General features: G+C 40.9%; 1 protein-coding gene across 1 annotated transcript; it reads right to left on the bottom strand.

Annotated features, from left to right (window-relative positions):
* Window positions 1-3,933: 3,933 nt before the first annotated feature.
* Window positions 3,934-19,278, bottom strand: LOC311265642 (transcription initiation factor TFIID subunit 4-like). The gene is made up of 16 exons (XM_084367525.1): window positions 18,527-19,278; window positions 17,572-18,363; window positions 16,282-16,436; window positions 15,661-15,780; window positions 14,144-14,299; window positions 13,859-13,981; window positions 13,232-13,321; window positions 11,238-11,465; window positions 10,951-11,086; window positions 10,422-10,533; window positions 8,469-8,638; window positions 8,249-8,379; window positions 8,028-8,153; window positions 7,738-7,794; window positions 6,343-6,462; window positions 3,934-6,223 (listed from the first exon to the last, which is right to left on the bottom strand). The coding sequence occupies exons 1-16, from the start codon at window positions 18,759-18,761 to the stop codon at window positions 6,056-6,058; spliced, it is 2,919 nt and encodes a 972-aa protein (XP_084223651.1). The 5' UTR covers window positions 18,762-19,278; the 3' UTR covers window positions 3,934-6,055.
* Window positions 19,279-19,377: the final 99 nt, after the last annotated feature.

The following is a 19,377-nucleotide window of genomic DNA, read 5'->3' as shown; positions in this document are numbered from 1 at the left end:
ATTGTGTTTGTTTCAAAGGTGGTGCGACAGTGCCCTCCTTTGGAGCCACGCTGCTGTGCACTTCGGCTCCAGCACCTTAGATCTGCTTCCTTCACTGACCAGAGGCCTGCCAAGTGTAATGATGGATAGCAGACAATGAAAAGCGTCAACACAGTGAGATTTTGAAAGGCAAAAACAATGTAGACTGCTGAGATACAGAAGAAAAAAAAGTCTCCATACTGAACTTGTGGCCAGTGTTTGCTGTATCTTTGCATCAACGTAACTCAAAATGCCTTCCACCGTGCAGTAGATCACTCTGAAATATCCCATATCCATAAAAAGTCACACCAGCAAGTGAATAATGACAATGTAATTTTGTAACTATTGTACCACGAACAGCTTCATCAACTCAATCCCAGAGCTCATAAATATTATTTTTATTCCCAAGGATAGAGTAGGCCATTTTTGAGAACATTTCCAGACAAAGGACACAATGATTTAGGTCTATTTTGTCATCGAGGTATAAAATCAGGTCTAATACATCTTACAGGCTCATTATTATTCATCGGATGAATTTATAGTGATGAAAGTGCACTTGCTATAGAAGAGATGATGAGACATTTCAGTTCAGTCAGGAAGATCTTCACGCATGCTCTCTAAATCACAGGCACAGTCTCCTGCTATCCCTAATCCCCTCTTCATCCAATCACAAGCTGACACACCGTCCTCTCGCCAATCACCTGTAGCTGTCAAACTTTGAATGTGCACCCTCCCTCTGCTGTCATTCAGCTGTCATTTCAACACTGTAAGCACACCTCAACCATGGGTGCCTGAAATCTCCATTCAAACCTCTGATCAGACGTTTACCCTCGCATGAAGCTGTCCCACATCGAGCTCCCCCACCACCAGTCTCGAGGTTGCAGCGGGAAGTCTCCTGCCAGAAACGCCTAATTCATCGGACTGCTTCCATGGTGACCTACTTCCTGCCAGGATTTAAGCACCATAATGTTGTATGTTCCTTCTTTTCACAATAAATGTATTATATCTCCAACTTCTCTGATTTTTCAGCCTCATATTGTCACCTCTGGTCCTCATCAAGGGAATTCAGAAACGGTATGAACATCCGGCCTGAATGATCCGATCACGTGTGAACAGCTCTAAGTCAGTCAGTTCACACACGTCATTTGCATTACAGTGAACTAAATGGAAACTTGTCAGTTCAGTGTGGGCGAGGACACATGCATACAGACCACCTGAGAATGTGTCGTGACCACACCGGTACTTACAGCTGTCCACTTGTGATCGGCTCACTCAGGAAGCATGTTCATATCGGGTCTGAACGATCTCATCCTGACTGATGTGCCACTCTAAGAATCCATTCTAGTCCTTCTATCAGCCGATAATGCACAAACTAATGTTCGAATACCACTCTTTCTTTCATGTATTTTTTAAGTTTCACTCACAGTCTATTCAGTAACCAAGGTCAATGTGAATATTAGACTTCTTTTATATTCTGCTGTTTATAAGTTAAATCATCATAATGAAATGATGTACAATGAGACCAGAAGTACTGTAGCTACATCCAGAAATAAAATATAAATAAATGAAATTGTATCATGTCCTTGCATGATGTAGCATCACTCTCCCCTTCAGGCCCTTGTTGTGGTGAATGAAGCAGCTAACCCTTTGTTAAATTTGTTTGGCTGAACACGTACAAACTGTGAAGTGTAATCTCTTATTTTCTCAAGTACAACCCTCAACCCCTTATTTCTTTCTCCTTCAATTAATCAATCAATACTCAGCATTCACAGGGATTTAGGAACATAGTGCATTTAAAGAAAAGTCGCCTTTTTCATGAAAAGCTTCCAGGTCTTTGGACCGATTGACTCGAAATTTCTCCCAAATGTGGTCCTATACTGGCTGAACGAGACAAAGCAGTCCCCATTGGATTCCACTGGAATTTGTATTTTTGGTGAATATTTTAGTGAAAAGGGACAATGTTTCATGGGACTGGGTTAAGGCTACGGTTAGGGTTAGGGTTAGGGTTACAGTTATGGTCGTCTTTTGACTGATTGACTCGAAATCGATTACAAATGTCACCGATACTGGCGGAAAGAAAAAACAGCAGTCTTTATTGGATTCGGGTGGAATTTGTATTTTTGGTGAATATTTTAATGACACCTGAACAAACCGCTAAACTCTAGTTAAGTTATTGATCTGTCAATTGTGTTCTCTAATGTCACAAACTTTTAACCTGCTCAGACAGGATTAATTACCATTACCTTCCAGCTTAACTTGTCATGTGGGGAGATAGTCAGAGCCAATGATTAAAATGTTATTCATTAGGCACAAAATCCTTTGATCATTTTCAAGGTTAGAGGGAAATTAATTCTTTGTGTCTTATCCAGCAGTAATGGGCTCCTCATTATTTATTTGAGGACTTGTCCTCATTCTCCCTATGCAGGGATACTGAATAAGCATAATAAGCACCAAATATTAAAAATGATGTTTTTAGAGGAATAAGTGTGTCCGAACAGTTTCATCCTGGACATTTGTGCAGTCACTAAAGACCTGATAGGCTTTCGTAACACAACATTTCTCTTTTTCTCAAACAACATTTTAGTTTGTGACAGACTCATTTTAAAGAGCAGACACCAAAGCGCCGTGAGAGATGATCGTTTTAGGAATTGAAATTATCATTTTAATCAGAGCGCTCAAGATAGTGAAGAATGAAATGCTTGGAACTATTAAGTTTCATGTGGTGGCTCTTTTTAAATCAAGAATTAATTTCATTCAGGCACACAGAGGCCGACTAAAGCGTTTTTGTCCCTCTTCTCCATCATTGTATTGTCAATGTCCGTTTGTGAATTTCTTAATAGAACACCCAGTATCATAACACATTGGCCTAGTCTGAGTTCACATTTGCCAGTGATGCTACTTTCTATTTCTGTTGTCCAGATGAGTCTATCTATCCACCTATCCATCCATCCATCCACCCTGGAGGGAGTTTTCCAAAACATCCATTTTCAGAGACCTAAAACCGTGTAATCGTGCACTATTCAACCATTTAGTAGCACAAAGAGGGAACATATTTTCATCTTACATGGAGCTGCATCAATACTACAAGTGCACCGTATAGAGCTCTCGTCCTTCAAGCCATTCAAGAGGGCACTGTTGCTGCTTTTTATAAAAAGGGTCTGAAAGTGCAAGCTCATACAGTATTTGTAATCGTTTTGCTTTCTGATTTCACCCAGTTAACAGAACAATTTGGGGTGATATATTTGAAAAAGTCAAGTTTTTGAAAATGACAATGTCTGTGGTTCTGCGAGGAAAGGACAGTTAACTAATACGTACCTCTCAGATGATCCTGTCTCATCTCAAACAGTTATAAAGAAGCAAACTGAAAAATAGGATACATTTCCAAATCTGGAAAATTGCTTGAGTGATAGGTCATATGTTTTTGAACTATGAGTTAGTGATAGTGAGACTGATGCCTGGACTGATCAGTTAACATCAAGCTGTCAGCTGGTGGGATAATTGAAAAGCAGCAGATCAGGACGAGTTAACAGCAACATTTTTTTAACTTGAGATCAAAACACCACACTCAAAAAATCGCTAACCACAACAGCATCATCATTTCTAGCATATTCTTGCTTCTGCTCTCGAAGCTCTTTGTATATCTTAAAAGTGTTTTGCTAAACACTATCATCCATTTCTGGCTCGCTGTTGTGACTGAGCTCATGTCAGTGTATCATCACTGTATCTACAGCCCACTTTCACTTTTTAACTCAATTTGACTGCTATTATAACTACTACTTTGACTGTCAGTGTTCACACATACTGCTGACAGGTCACAGAAAACATTGGTGAGTGGAGACGCTGTTGCCATCACTTGTGTGCTTTCTGAAAACAACTGCACGAAGGTCCTCCACAATAATTAAGACAAACAAGATATTCATTGTTTTTTTTTTGTTTTAATAGAGATCATTCTCTCTCAATCCATTGTAAAATAGCAATTAAAAACTTTTTTTAAATTCAGATATTTACATATAAACAAGAGGCTGTGCAAAATTTACAAGATATTGGCGAGAAAGCATATAATTGTCTTATTTCTCATATATCTTTATATATGAAAGATACGACAAACATGCTTAATTAGAAGTTGTCAACTGATAAATCTACAAATAGCAAACCTAACTATGTACAGTAATAAAACTCGCAGATAAACATTCTTTCATAAAATGATAAAAGGTATAAAGATCAATATCAGTATGTGCACTAAAAATATAAAAAGTTATAAAGTGGGTATGTTCATCTGATCGACTGCTTTTAGAAAACTGATCTGTCAAAGTGCCGTCCTCGCTCTGCAACTCAGGCCCATGTTTACTCAACATGACCTCTATCATTCATAAATATATAAAAATGTGGAATATGTTTGATTCTCTTAAATGACTGCAAACAATAACATTGTTGGGATTCAGTTCGATAAACTCCATTGTTTTTAAATTCACATTATAGCACATGGGGCCACAGACCCTGGATACTTTACATTATTAACAACCACATTGTTTCCAACTTATACCAAACTAGTTTGGGATTTTTTTTTTTTTAAAAGTCCAGTTTGAGGAGTTAACTGAGCACTCTCTTCCTTACGCTCTGCAGATACAAAGGGCTCATTCTAAGGTTACAAAAACACAATGATTATTATTTTCACGTTTTACACTAGTAAAAACATTATTGTGAAAATTCTGTTCAATGTCTGCTAATAGAGGCTCCTAAATCCTACACACTGGACCTTTAAGTAACATCAGGCAGTCACTCTGGTACACAAAGCAAAGGCTATAATGTTCTCCAGAAGGCGATCAATCCCAGTAAACGTCCTGCCAAAAAGATATTTTTCAGAAAGTACTTCTGTCAAAGTCTGTAGCTCTTCGGGTGACATTAATGAAAGGCTGGAAAATGACTTGAAAGCTTTGCTTTTTGGTGATATTATTAAAGTCAAACACAAAGCCAAATCCACAATATTGTTTTCATGTTTTAAGTGTTTCAGTATACTTTGAACGTAAAAAAATCTGCAGACTTTTTAAACCAGTACGTGACAAACATCATCGTTGAGGAAATTAATGAACGCTGCCGATTGCTCGGGAGGTGGGGGGAAAAAAAGCCAAAGATTGTTGTGCTTCAGAAATGATCAAAAAGAATGTAAAGTCTACGAAGTCTGTATATTACATGTGCTATAACGTGAATAAAAAGTGGAAATACGCTTTAAACCACCGTGTCCGAAAACTCTCACAGCGGTGAGAGTTCAAATATTAAACTCGTGACATACAAATAACCGTTTTTTGTTTTCAATCAACCAAGACAAACACAGGAAGTGTGTAACAAAACAATAAAAAGCACACATACTACAAACCTGGAGAGAACTGTTGGATAGATGAAGTTACTGAAGTTGATCAACACATTCTAATCCATATGGCTTCATTTGGCAAGAAGGCAACTCAGCAGATGACAAGACTAGTGATTAGTCTCTGTAAAACAATCCATAGGCATTAAAACGGTGATAAAATATAGTATAAATGTAATAGATTTAAATCTCTGTAAGGAACTTAAATAAACAGAGTGTTTATGTCAACATGATTAAGAAAATTAGCAATACTGCAGTTTTGTAAAATGTTGCTGTTGCACCTGAACGTCGCACATTAATCGAAAACCACTTCACAGAGAGTCGCTGCTACAAAACGGATGCCAGTGAAATGACCCTGACAAGGTTATCAGATCGAAAGTGTTCAGTTCATTAAAAAGACGTTTTTTTTTGCAGCATGAGGCAGTGCATGACTGAAGTGTGGTTGGGAGTTCCAATATTTGCTCCACCTCCTCGCTGAAAATACAAAAAGGCCTGTGCTTTAAGAGGCTCTTAAAAGCTGACGTCCTTTCAGTGTTCCAGATAATTCTCTCCCCCACAGTCTGACGTCTCATCATTCTGCAGTGGGTGATCAAAGAAAGTACCGACAGAAAGGGTCTGAAATGACGCTCAACTCTACTTCCTGAATGCCACTGTCATTTTATAATGCGGGTGCTATTTAAGGAATCCTTTATAGAGCAGTTGTGAGTGACTGGTCCCCCTTTCATTCTCCAGACAGAAGAGCAAGTCCCTGAGGTTGACTCTGGTGATGCGCTGTCGCATAAACTGTCTGGAGCCTGCTCCACTGGAGCCTCCAGGCTGGGAGGGGCCTGACCCTGAGCCCTGGAGTGTAAAACGGAGCAAACACATGAAACACATTTAGTCTTTTATTGGCTCTGCAAATTTGAAATAATTCACAATAAGCTCAACCCTTCTATGGCAAATGGTTCTGTATTCCTCACCTCTGCACTGGCACCCCTCACAGGAGAGTCCATTTTCCGCTTTTTCCTCGGGCCGATTGCTGCCAACGCAGTCAGGTTGGCTTCTCTCTGTCTGATCTGAGCCAGCTCCTGCTGCTGCATCTGGAATACAAGCAGTAAAACGTAGATTAGTCCAACAGCAAAAACTCATCATCAGGCTCACACAGAACCTGCGCCCGCAGAATTCCGACGACAACGCCACAGACTTTCCGCAGATTTTAAACTAATGAGGAAAATGCTCGAAAAACTCAGAACATTAACACAATTTAATATTTGGTTTCAGTTTCAAAGTTAGTGGTGCATTGGCACAATGTGTCAAGGGATCGGGCAAATCAACTTTCTGATGCAGATATTATAACTAGCCCTATTTGTAACTGGGGAGTCTTCTGGGGCCCACCCAAACTTTAAATCACAACACAGATCAACACACAAGACGATGAAGTATTTCCCCAAAACATTTTCTATTTCATGAACAGAACAATTCTATGTGAAAACAGGCCTAAGGGAATGCAGCGCAAACTCATAATCCATCCGCATACACGTAACAATTTGTACACTTGCAGCAGTAAAAATCCCTGTCATTGACATAATATAAGATCCATTCCATCTGTCCTACAGTCTGTTTTATCACTTCTTATTAACTATTTTAAATCTAAATATATAATCACATCATAATCATTTTACAGTAATTTTAAAACCTAATGACAAAGTTGAAAATTAAAAACTTTAGATGTCCTCTTGTGGCCCACCTACAGCACCACGGGGGAGTGTTGTTCTGGTAAGTGTGCCGCCACTTGTTGGACTGCCTGAGGAGACAGATGGTGCTGGAGCATCTAAAGTCCCTCATGTTGGTGATGAAATCAAATATCAAATTCATAGGTTCTACTAAAATCTACTAAGCATTTATTTTAGTTTGCTTAAGGCAATTACAGGTTGTTTTAATGTATTACGTTTGCTTATTTTTGCTCGGTGCAATATGTGAATACGAATTTTGATGTCATGTCAAAGACTTGATTTTGTTAAAGAGATATCTGAAGTAAGCAGTAATTAGCCAGTTAGCCCTGGCCAGTCTATTCTCGCAATACCACTTGTCGCTCCCAGTCCGAACCGCTGGCTGCACGGCTAACTGAGCTAACGACAGCTACAGTTAGCAGCAGTGGGCAGTTACTCTGATGATACGCTGCCCCCATTCAAGATGTGGCCAATTCTTACATATTGTACCTTTAAAAGGAATATTATCTATCACATTACAAGCACAGAAATCTGGATTACCACTAAAAACTGAAAAGAAATCTGCACAATCCGCCTGGGCCTGCTCATCATGCTGCCTTCACAATGAATGAAATCACACAGGCACTTACTGAAGCATACACTTACCTCCTTGGCCTTCTGTTTAAGTCTGAGCTGCTCAGGGTCTTCTTGCCTTGACCTAGACTGCAATAAGGTAGAGGACATTTTAATATTTCAAGATGGATATGTTCAATTTATTCAACAGTTTTATTCATTCAGTCACTCAGTTAGCAGACCTGTTCTCTCCTGGCAGTTAGCAGAAGAAATGTATACTAATGGCACTGGCCCAAGATCACTCACTCGCTTTGTCAGTGCAATTACGTGTGAGGGTTTCTTCCTGTCAGTGATAGCGTGTGTCCTTGTTTATATACTGTTACCTTGGCAGCCTTCAAGAGAATCTCTCTCTCCTGCTCTTCCTTCCTCTGCTTTTCCATCTGATCCAGCTGCTCGAAGAATTTAAGCTGAGCTCGCACATCGCCGACCTGCTCGTACCGCTCATCCTCCTGAAGGATGAAGGACAGAAGGGAATTAAACAGAAGGAATTAAACAAATGTGAATGTGTCTCACCAGCTCTCAAATTACTGGACATAATTATCACCTTTAAGTTTATGTTCTTCTGCTGTGCCACTTGTGAAACTTTTTCCAGCAGGTTTTGTAGTCGCTGCTGCGTAGCATGGGAAATGTAGTTGATCACGTCTGTGCCCAACTCGCTGACGCCAAACTTCTTACCTGTCACAGCGGTGAGCGTGTGGATAAGGATTTAGACAGTGAGTGAAACCGCGTCGACGCGCTGTACATTTTCTCTCAAGTGAACTCACCGATCTCCAGAGCTCTCCGGGTGAGTGACGGGGTGGAAAGGAAGGTCTCATCCTTACAGGAACGGGTGACCGTGCCGACAAGCTCAGAGTTGGTTGCTAAGATACGGGCGCTCTCCTCTGACAGGTTCACTCCTGCCATAGAGGCCACATCGTTGATATCATCATCATCCCTGGATGGAATAAAAGAAAAGAAGTAAAATGATTAAAACTGAGGTCTCTTTTTCACATTTATGCAAAATTATCTCAACTGTTTCATTTATCTGGTTTGGTCTTCATCAGGCACCCTGATTACTTAATCTGATCATACAATCACATGACATCATAATAAATTAAAAGAATCACATTTGTCACAATGCATCGTTAAGTAGCTTCTTCCTCAAATTTCCGTTCGTGGAGAAACAAAATGTCCACAACAACAATCAACTTAGGGAAGGAATTTAAATGGGCGTTTTCATTGAGATAAATTTCAAAGTTTCTTTTGTGAGGCAGCCATGGAACAGCAACTTTATCACCAGCTACATGATACACAAGGCAGAACAGAAATGCATGAGCCCTTCAATCATATTACTATTTTATGCTCACAAATTCGCTTCACATCATAAACCAGTCTATTAGTTACACTTGTACAGTCTAATGCAATCCAATAAAATAGCCCGGTAATAAATCCTGTCTGCCGCTGTCTGCAAGCTGAATTGCCCCAAGGTGACATTAAAGCTTCACTTGATCTTTGTAAATGCAGAAAATTGTTTATGGTGACACTGTGTCAGAAAAGGTGTAACTACCATGATGTATTACCCATGACCAGTTATGCTTACGGGGTCATTAATTCAGATAATTACTGTATTAATTAGCAAATGCGTCCATGTCAACCAATTCATCATTGAGCAACACAAGGGTGGTTAAATATCAACAGAACCAGGAGAATAAACTGAAAGAGACACTTTAAGTACACTGTTTCTAAACAACATCTGACCATGATGACTTTATCATATCACAGCATAATAACCTCCATTACAAGGACATTAGTTTTTCCACATCATGAAAATTTAAGGAGCGATCTCCACCAAAACATAACATTATCATCCGTTATGCAGTGTTAACAAAAATAAATCAGCGCACGCAAACGTCTGAGCAGGATGACATAATGCCCTGTGTACGCTGTATGCAGAGATAATTAGTTTGCCATCACATAAGATAAAGACAAGCGGCAAATCTTCACAATTTACAGGCAGAGGGTAGTTGATGATGTAGTTGTTACTAAAATAATTAAATGATTATCAAAATACTTCCCCACAAATTTTCTGTCAACTGATTAATCAATGAATCCTTCCAGCTCTAACGTGAATGCATCTCTTTAGAGACAAACTTAGAAGAAGAAACAGCTCTTAAACATGCGCACTTGAAATGTTGCAGTGTTTAGTTCTCATTTTTTGTATTCATATGTATATATTTTAAAAAAATATTTAGTTATTTATATATAAATGTGTGTAGATTTTTAATGGTGAAAGTAACATTTCTTCTGTTTACATAATTTTTATGCTTTTTAATTTTTTGCTGTTTTTTTGTTTCATTTCCAACTTGCAATGTAAATATATGTCTCCCATGCCAATAAAGCTACTTTGAATTGAATTGAAAAATGGAGAGAAAAGTCGATAATAAAGTTAAATAACAACAAATAAGTACATTTCAAACGGGAGTGGGGAGGATATATATAACCAACAGGGGTAAAAAAAACAAAAGACAAATAAAACATAGAATATAGAATAAAAACAATAAATAATAGACATGTCTCTGAATTAACTAAAGCAGCAACATAAATATAAGTGAGATGGCATGTCTTTACTTACTGCTGACATCAACTATAATAACTGGAAAATTGGAAATTGAATACTGACAGTTTGAAGACCAGTGTTTAAGAGACACTAATGATATTTATCTGAATGTGTCACAAACCTGAAGGTTCCTCCTCCTGCTTCCTTCAGCTTGTTCTTCTGAGCAGCAGTAAGAGCGGCCTGACTGACTACTTGTACTCCTTTGGCCCCTGAAACCAACGTCTGCTTCACCGCTGGAATTAACAGACACACAGAGACAGACAGATAATTCAGATTTTTGCAACCAACTGAGAAACATATAGGTTGTTACTGTACAGTAAGGTCTTTGACACCGTTGTACGAGTTTAATATCCTGCAATTACAGTCAGTATCCACAAGGTGGCAGCACTTCCATAGTGTCCAACAGTGAAAGACCAAATACAGCAGAAGGGACAAATATATTTTGGTGTTTTTCAGTGACTTTTTTTCCCAATGCATTTGTTCAGCATGTGATTCTTTGGAAGATGCCCATTGTTTATGGTATGATGTCCCAAAAAAAGACAATAATGACATTCAGGGCATTACTACTGATTTAATAATCCTACTGACAAACAATTAACCGCATATTCAGCTCAGAAATAAAAGAGGGAGGAATTAAGTTGAAGACACACCTGTCTGTAGCTGTTTGACAACCTGCGGCTGGCCCACAATAATGCGGCTATGAGATTGTCCTCTCAGTGTTACCATGGGAGACTGAGCCAGGGTCACTTGTGGCCTTGCTATTGTCCCCTGTTGCTGGGGCACTATCTGTGCATATTCAGAGACCAAGAATGAGAAACAGGGACTAAAAGCACAGACAAGAACAGAAGAATAAACTCTTACATGCAAGGTTTCCACACGTGCATGCCAATGTCTGAACTGAGACACGGATAATTAATCCCACTAGCAGCAAAATTACCAGTCCGGGTTTAGAGTGAGGTGACTGAGTGAGGCTGATAACTGTGGTTTTGGTTGCGGCAGTGCTGGTAGCCGTAGTGGCGACGGTGGAGAGGGGAGGTCGTAGCACCACTGCGGTGAGGGGTGTGGAGGCTGCTGCTGCTGCTGGAGTGCTGGGCTGAGGAAGCAGGCTCTGCTGGATGAAGGCCTCTGAGTCTGGGGTCATCTGACGCAGCGCTGGGAGACTTCTCTGTAGGCAGAAGACAGACAAGAGTGAACATGCGTTCAGTTCAGTCCACACAGGATAGATTTGGTTACTGTAATTTAAAAGAGCTGCACACATACTGAGCCGAAAACATAAAGAAGCGTAAAGAATTTAGTTTGTTTTTTGTGCTTTATTTTCACATTTTTTTAATTTCCATCTATCTAACATCCCACTGAGAAAACGGTGCTATTTGTAAAGATGATTACTTAACAGCATTCCCTACTGAAAATCAACAAATAAGACACTGATGATTATGTTTTTAGATTGACTTTAATTATGGTTAAATTGATTTAATTATGTGCTTATTAAAAAGGTTTTAAAAAAAAGCCCTCATGGAGCTCATGCAGACCAAAAACAAAAAAGCCTGATAACAACTGTCCTCTCACATCGTTGCACATGAAAGTCCCTGTAATTTCACTACACTCTAGCAGCACTGTCTTTACCTGAATTTTAATATGTACTCAACGATTACACTTTTTTGTCAAATTTGTGGCAGTTGTTTTGCAATTGGTAACACGTATTTCTCAAAAAAACGAGTTCACTTTTTCAAAACTCTTCACGCAGTCATCAAAACAGACACCTGTGGATCACTTTTTATTGTTTTTGACACAAAGTACATTTAATGACGACTTTTAAGATTCATGCACCGTTTTCTCACTCAAACAAAACCACCAACCAACCAAATCCCTGTCAACATACATTCTGCTTTCAAACTGTATGTTTAGATACTATTGTTACAACTGTTCAATTTACCTTCAAACCTAACACAACGCAAAATTACTGTAAATAAAACAGAACTTTGCTACATTTAACCTATTATTTCTATTTGAATGCTTCTGCTTAAACCATCTGTCGGTTGCAACTCTTGGAAGGATGACAACTTATCTGTTGCACTCCCAGAATGTTTTGACAAGGGCGTGAAGAGAGAATTGTTGGAAACAGGATTTCTAAGAAACTGTTGGTTGACGGTGGCAGGAAAAAGTCCTGAGGATATCACCATCTGTGTGCACAATGACACTAATGTTTGTACACTTATTTTGTGGAGCACAAAGTGCCTTTTTGTCAAGAGGAGTCAGAGGTAGCAAAATGCCGTACCGAACACAGCACTTTAAAAGAAGAGACTCCCTTTTCCTCTCTTTTTACCATTTTATGCCGACTAGTGCTTCGTAAGGGTAAAGTAATAAAAGTTAAAAAGTAAAAGTTAATACCAAAGCTGCTGTCAAAGGTCAATTCCTCAGTCGTAACTGTTTAAATTAGTCCTGGTTCTGCAGCACTAGTTCCAGCGCCAAACCACAGTTATACCAGTATGTGTGTAAATGTGTTTGCTAGATGCAGCTGACTTTCAGATCATTAAAAGTCAATGCACCAGTGTTTACGAGAAATGATGTCATTTTACAGGAACTATTATCAATTATTTGGTCTTCTGATTCGATCTTGTGAAAAGGAAATCTAAACTCTCTAGGGATGTACACGCACTGAATCTGACATTAATGTGGTAAAATTATGTGGTTAAGAGGGCTCAAAGTCTGCGAGTGGATTACGGTAAGCCTGAACTATTACTATTAAATCAATTTAATAGTAACCATAAAGTAAACTATAGTTATTATCAAAAACATGTACCGTTGCGGAGTAATGCAAACCCTGCTGTGGAGCAGAATTGTAAAGCCAACCAGCTCTGAGCTGACGCAACCTGTAACATATAGCATCATAAATTTTATTTGCATAATGTGCTAGTGTGTCACTGATCTCACCTTCAGGAAAGGCACAAGGTATGGCTGCGGTGAGGAGTGGAGCTCCTGGTATAACCTACTGGTGAAATCTTCAGGCTCTATCTTGGCTTCCTGTTGTACAATAAACACAAAGGATGGACCAGAACAAAAGAAACTATTCAACCATTTTTTATTCAGGGAAAATTGACTGAGCATTAAACTCAGCAGTGCCCTGAATTCACATTCATACAGGCTGGGAGGATACAGATATGGTAACAAACCATCGGTAATAACAATAAAGAAATGATCAAGCCCAATAAAGAGCAAACAGTTCAATAAAAGCAGTAACTAGCAAAGCACGTCTGGCATAATGATATACAACAATAAAAGCAGTAAAATGATAAAGAAGAAAGACGATAATAAAGTTAAATAACAACAAATAAGTACATTTCAAATGGGAGTGGGGAGGATATATATAACCAACAGTGGTAAAAAAACAAACAACATAGAATATAGAATAAAAACAATAAATAATAGACATGTCTCTGAATTAACTAAAGCAGCAACATAAATATAAGTCAAGAAAAAAGCTTGAAGAAATCACAAGAAAGGTAAAGATGACGATGAGGGCAGAGAGATCAAGTTTTAACACAGAGATGAGAAACTTACCAGCAGGTTCTTGACCAGCTCCTTGACATTGGCAGTGGTCTCAGAGGACTGTTTTCCACTGGATGCCAGCTTGATCAATGTCGACAGAAAGTTTCTACACTTCTTCACATTTTCCAGTGTCTCCTACAAGCACATACAGACAAATACAGGATTTTTTTTCCTCGATCAGATGTACAGTGTGAAATGTGAATCAGAAAAAAGCAATATAGTAAAATAAATATCTGTAAAGTTAGCTTTGAAAGATTATAAAGACAAAAGCTTTCAGCGTTAGTACTTCTCTCTTACAGCTGTGATAGCTGTTGGAGTGACAGGGGTCCCAGTGGCCCCGAGGGGCCCTACCCTCTGTGTAACTGCTGTGGCTGCAGATCCAGGCTGCACTGTGGCGGGCGTTGTTATCGGCTGTCCCGGGGTGGTGGCAGTTCCTCCCAGCATGATGGTGTTCTATATAAGTCAGTGAATGTACAGTCATGAGATGAGACTCAGGACAATGACAAGGTCAGAATAACAGCTTTGACATGTCTGGACCTCGGGCACACTCCATTCAACTTTCCAAAGACATGAACAATTTTTTCCACAAGCTTTATTTTCCAGGAAAGAGCTGTGCTAGATATTGTATTTGTGCCATCACAGGACACTCACTGATATTTATACTATGTGTACAGTGTGAACTCTTTGGAGCTTGACAATTGTCTTCTTCCAAAACATGATGTGCAAAACAGAAAAAGAAAACCTGTTAATGAATTGTGTAAAATGTAGTAACCTTTAAAAGAAATGCCATGGCAACCTGCACAAAATCATAACTAACAAGACAGATTTACAGAACCTGGGAGGTTTTTCCAAAGTGAGCAAATAAACAGCACGCCCAGAGAATACACAGAAATTAAAACAAATATGCAGACCTTGATACAAAAACCCTTCCTTTCATTGCACATTTATTAGCAAAGCGAGATGACAATAGAAGCTATGAAACAGCTCCAGGGCCTGTTTTTATCAGGCATTTCAGCAGGAAATCAATCCTAACTGGTCCAAGAAAGATGCATTTATCCCTGCTGTAGTCAGGACTAAAGGCTTTATATTACCTTCTTATTCTAGGAAATTGCTCCTATATTCTCCAGGATTAAGGAGAGGCTGCAGAGCTGTTCTCAGCAGGTGGACAAATGTGCACAAATTCCACGAGGAGTGGAAATATGAACAACAATTCATTTGAACTAACAACAAGCATCATTAAACAAATGGATCCGAACTTCCTGTGAATGATTAAGTTCATTCCTGGGAAAATCAATTTTTTACACAATGACTGAAGCTAAATTTGTGGGGCTACATGTGGGTGCTTGGCGGACAGGAACACTAAGTGAAAAATGGACTTATGGTAAAGGGGAAGAGCTTGGCCAATAGGGTTTTGAGAAGGTCATCGAGGACGCACTTAATGTCTAGAGTGACGTGGGCAAGAAAGAGCAGGAGGGCAATTATGGTGCTGACGTCACCGATTTCACTGGCATCTCTGAATCACTGGAGGCGATCAGCTAGCTGTGCACTGATTTCAGAAGTGGCAAGTAAAAATTCTGAGTAGCAGGTAGAAATGATCTACCAGTCAGAGCTGCAATGACTTATAAGCCAAAGCGATTGCTCGCAGTATAACACGTGGCCAATCAACAGCTTGTTTCATACAGAGAAAAGGGTTTGCTTTAACTTGATCGTCAGCACAAAAACAAGATTTTGTGTAACGAACTTAGTCTTTTAAATCAAATGAACGACCCTGCACATGGAACTAAATACTCAAAAAGGATGTGTGGTGGGGTTACCTGCAGTACAGGAGGCCTCTGCAATGTGGTGGTGGCCGTCACAGTGGTCTGGACCGTGGACCCTTGTTTAATAATGGTGGTGGGAGTAACCGGACGAGCGAGGAGGGATGTGCCTGGAGCCTGCAGAGCAGCAGAGGATGTCAATATTCTTTCACTTATATTTCTTAACTTTTTTTTTCCTCACTCATCTAAAAGTTTGATGCAAAACTACACACAAGTCAAATGAAATGAGTCCACTCTGAGAATGATTTTAACTGTTCAGTGACCATGCACAGTGTGCATGTGAAACCAGTCACTGAAATGTAACTAATTCAGGCTGCCTCATAAGATTTATCAGATCAACAAAAGTGTTTCTCTCTATAATTTGTCACAAGAAATTCATTTTGTTGGTTTTTTACTCTTTTGATAGCAGTCCTGATACAAATTCAGGGTACTAGCCAATACTGAGTGCCCATTCCATGAAAGTGCCTTTACTTTCCAGATTAACTGAGGAACTATCATCAGCCACATCTGGCGAATACCCAATCTGCTAATACTGACCTTGCACATCAGATATGTGCGTCACTACCTAAAACTAATGAGTCACATTTTCTGCGATCATGTGTTCAGCAGTCCCGGTACCTGTAGAGAGGTGATCTGGACAGGTGGAGTGCTGGTGGGGGCTGCAGGTCGTGGTGTCATGGCGCTCTGGGACTGCGACTGAGCCTGCATCTGAGCCAAGGTCTGCTGGTGAATCATCAGCAGCTGCCCACTCTCACTGCGAACCAAGACCATGCCTGAAAGAGGCACAAGTCAAGCGGGGTTATAATGTCAAAAGGTCAGGGCTTTCCTGTCCTGATCAGTCTCACCAATATACTGTATAGAGTTTCTGACATGAGAGGGTGTTAATTACTCATCCATAGGTCTATTGAAGCTTGGATATATCTTCAGTTGGGAGGACTACTGTATGTTCAGACATTTCTAGCCAGTCAGCGACAGGTCAGACCAAAAAGAGAAAACATGGTGCCAAAAACATTTCAAACCACAAGACAACATGTAGTTAGATGTTGTAAGCAACCACAACACAGTACAACAACAGCACAGCAAAACTTTTTTCCGCAAAGTTGATAATTTAATGAGGACCACTGTGCATGCCAAAGGCACAAACTCTTTGGGCTGAGTTGTCCCTGTTAGGGATCATCCCTATGTTCCCTGGGTCCTATGTTCCCCGCTGTGTATGTGACCGGGGAACATAGGACCTTTTTTTTTAAAAAAAGGGTCCCATGTTCCCCGCTGTTAGGGTTAGGGTTAGGGTTCCCCGATCGGGGAACATAGGTACGCTCCCTGTTATGTCATACCTTATTCACTTTCTGATTTGGGAAGCTCTAAACAACAACACTCCATCCACAGCACACTGTTTTAATGTTGGAAAAAATCTGTATTATACAATTAATAGCTGTTGAGGGTAAAATTAAAATTCACAGCAAAGCCTTGAATTAATAACTGAGGTCAGAAACAGTCAATCACCCTCACAGACACATGGGATAGATACACAGTAAATAGCTGTTAATGACAACAGTTTGTTATTGTGTCTGACAAGACAACATAATAAGAATCAACAGATTGCAACTGAAAGCTACATTGATATAACTTCAGGGATAAATTGGCTGACTGCCCTCATTCTTTTGGCTTTTAAACTGGTGTGCAGTTTTTCCTCTAATCTGATGTTTGTGGCCCCAGAAGACGATCTATTCTCAAAAACATGTCTGACACTTGGTCCTGCCTCTACACACAGGAGCAGCAAAGAAACGTGCACAAACGTAAATGTAAGTGCTTTTTATGTTTGATAGCAACAAGTTGAGAGGCAACACTTCTTCACATCTAACTTGATAAAGCACAGTTTCCAGATGCTGTAAACTTGGAGTGAGTTACCTGGAGGCAGCTGGATGTTTTGGACGTTTTGTTGAGGCTGGGCGAGTCGAGGGGCCAAAACCTGCGGAGCAATAGCTCGTATTCCTCCAGGAGGAGTGGCAGCGATTGTTGACGGCACTGAAGTCCTCAAGCTTTGCAAAACAGTCGGACTCCTCATGGTCGCGGTTGTCCCTGTCGCAACAGTTGAAGCCACAACGTGTCCACCAGTCTGAATTATAGTTTTCGTGGAGTTGACAGCCGTCGCGCTGCTGACGCTGACGGCTGGCGACGTTAAAACTGCGGTCGGGTTGTCTCCACTTTGCGAGGTGATGGTGAGAGTTTGCATAGGTGGCCTCACAAGTGTGACCGTAGGGACGCTTTTCACAGAGGACTGAGACGAGATCACAGCATTCTGCACACTTGTCGAGGAAGTTCGTATGATAGTGCTGGCTGCTGAGGACAAGACCGCCGCGCTCCCTTTGCTCACAGACACGGGTCCGTTGTTGACAAGCGCGACGGCGGGCTGGGAGTTGTGGCCGCTGCTGTCAGCAGACGCGCCTCCGGGGATGTGACAGTTCACCACCACGGTACTTCCATTCAAAGTTTGAACAGCAGTCGTCCCAGCTTTCACAACACCAGATGCTGCATCTGACACTACCGTAACGACTCCGCTAGCTATCCCCGGCTTGGACTGAGTCTGAGCGGCTGTCACACTCTGTCCCGCCGCCGCCGCCGATGTGGTCCCGGCTGCTCCATCCATGCCTGAACCTTGGGACCCCGTACTGTTAATGACACCTCCTTGCACTCCTGTCCCTACAGCAGCGGAAACACATGAAAACAAGGGGGTGTCGAGCAAGTCTCCGATTCGCATTAGTTTCGGGACACACACAAGTGAAGCCAAGTTAGCTTACTATCAGTTGAACAACGTGACCAAAATTAGCTAATGTTAGCTAACCGGAGTGGGCAGCTATCTTACCTGCTTTAGCAAGCTCTTGTTGTGAAAGTCCCATTTTGCTGCCCTGAACATTTGAATTACTACCTTTAGCTGGGTTGCCGACGTAATTTGCTGCAGACTGGACCCTGACTGCTGCGTTGACGCGACCTGATCCCGATAGCTCACACTCCAGAGACCCGACTAGATCACTAACTACTTTTTCGTCCACCTCTGTGTTGAAGAAAACATCATCCAGCAAATCGGAGCCCGCCGCCATCTTTGCTCAGCTACGCTCGCTCGTGAGACGCATGCGCCGATTGGATGCGCCCTCGGTGACGCGGCCTCGCCGGGCGCTGTGATTGGCTCCTCGAAGAAAATAAAGGTTGGAGCAAATGGTTGTGAGCTGCAGTGTGGAGTGACAGCGCTGTCTGGCAGCTCCACGGGAAAACAACGATACCACTCGCAGAGCCGCTCCTGGTGGGACTTTATCTCACTGAGGAGACTCTCTGAGAGAGTGTCTGTGTCGTTTAACAGACCTTTGCAGACTTATGCACAGTACCGAAGCATTTTGTATCCATTAGATTGTATCGTAGACGACTCAAAATGGCTGCGTTGTTGCTATTTTTTTTTTTCCAGAGGAACCGCAGCAGCTGCCTCAGCGCTCACAGACATCTGGGCTATCAAAGTCCCGAGAGTGTATATCAACAATTAGCAGTTTAAAAGGCTTCTTGAGTATAGCAACACACATAGCATACAACTCACACACTGACCACAGATGTATTACAAATAATCATAATGGGCGTTTATGCAAAGTAGCCACCTGAGGCCGGCCGGCTCATCGCCAGGTGCGTTTAAAGCCTCAATCAGTGGGCGGGGCTTCAGGTCACCTGAGG

The sequence above is a fragment of the Pagrus pagrus genome (genome assembly GCF_965226575.1).
Source record: "Pagrus pagrus genome assembly, chromosome: 11".
NCBI lineage: Eukaryota > Metazoa > Chordata > Actinopteri > Spariformes > Sparidae > Pagrus > Pagrus pagrus.
The sequence above is the reverse complement of the archived record's forward strand: the minus strand, read 5'-3'. Positions and strand labels throughout refer to the sequence as shown.

Coding starts and splice junctions, on each gene's coding strand:
- LOC311265642 (XM_084367525.1), bottom strand. CDS start 18,761: ATGGCGGCGGGCTCCGATTTGCTGGATGATGTTTTCTTCAACACAGAG. Junction 14,300..15,660: donor AGAGGCCTCCTGTACTGCAG/GTAACCCCACCA, acceptor TGACTTATATAG/AACACCATCATGCTGGGAGG. Junction 8,639..10,421: donor GCAGGAGGAGGAACCTTCAG/GTTTGTGACACA, acceptor TATTCCATCCAG/GGATGATGATGATATCAACG.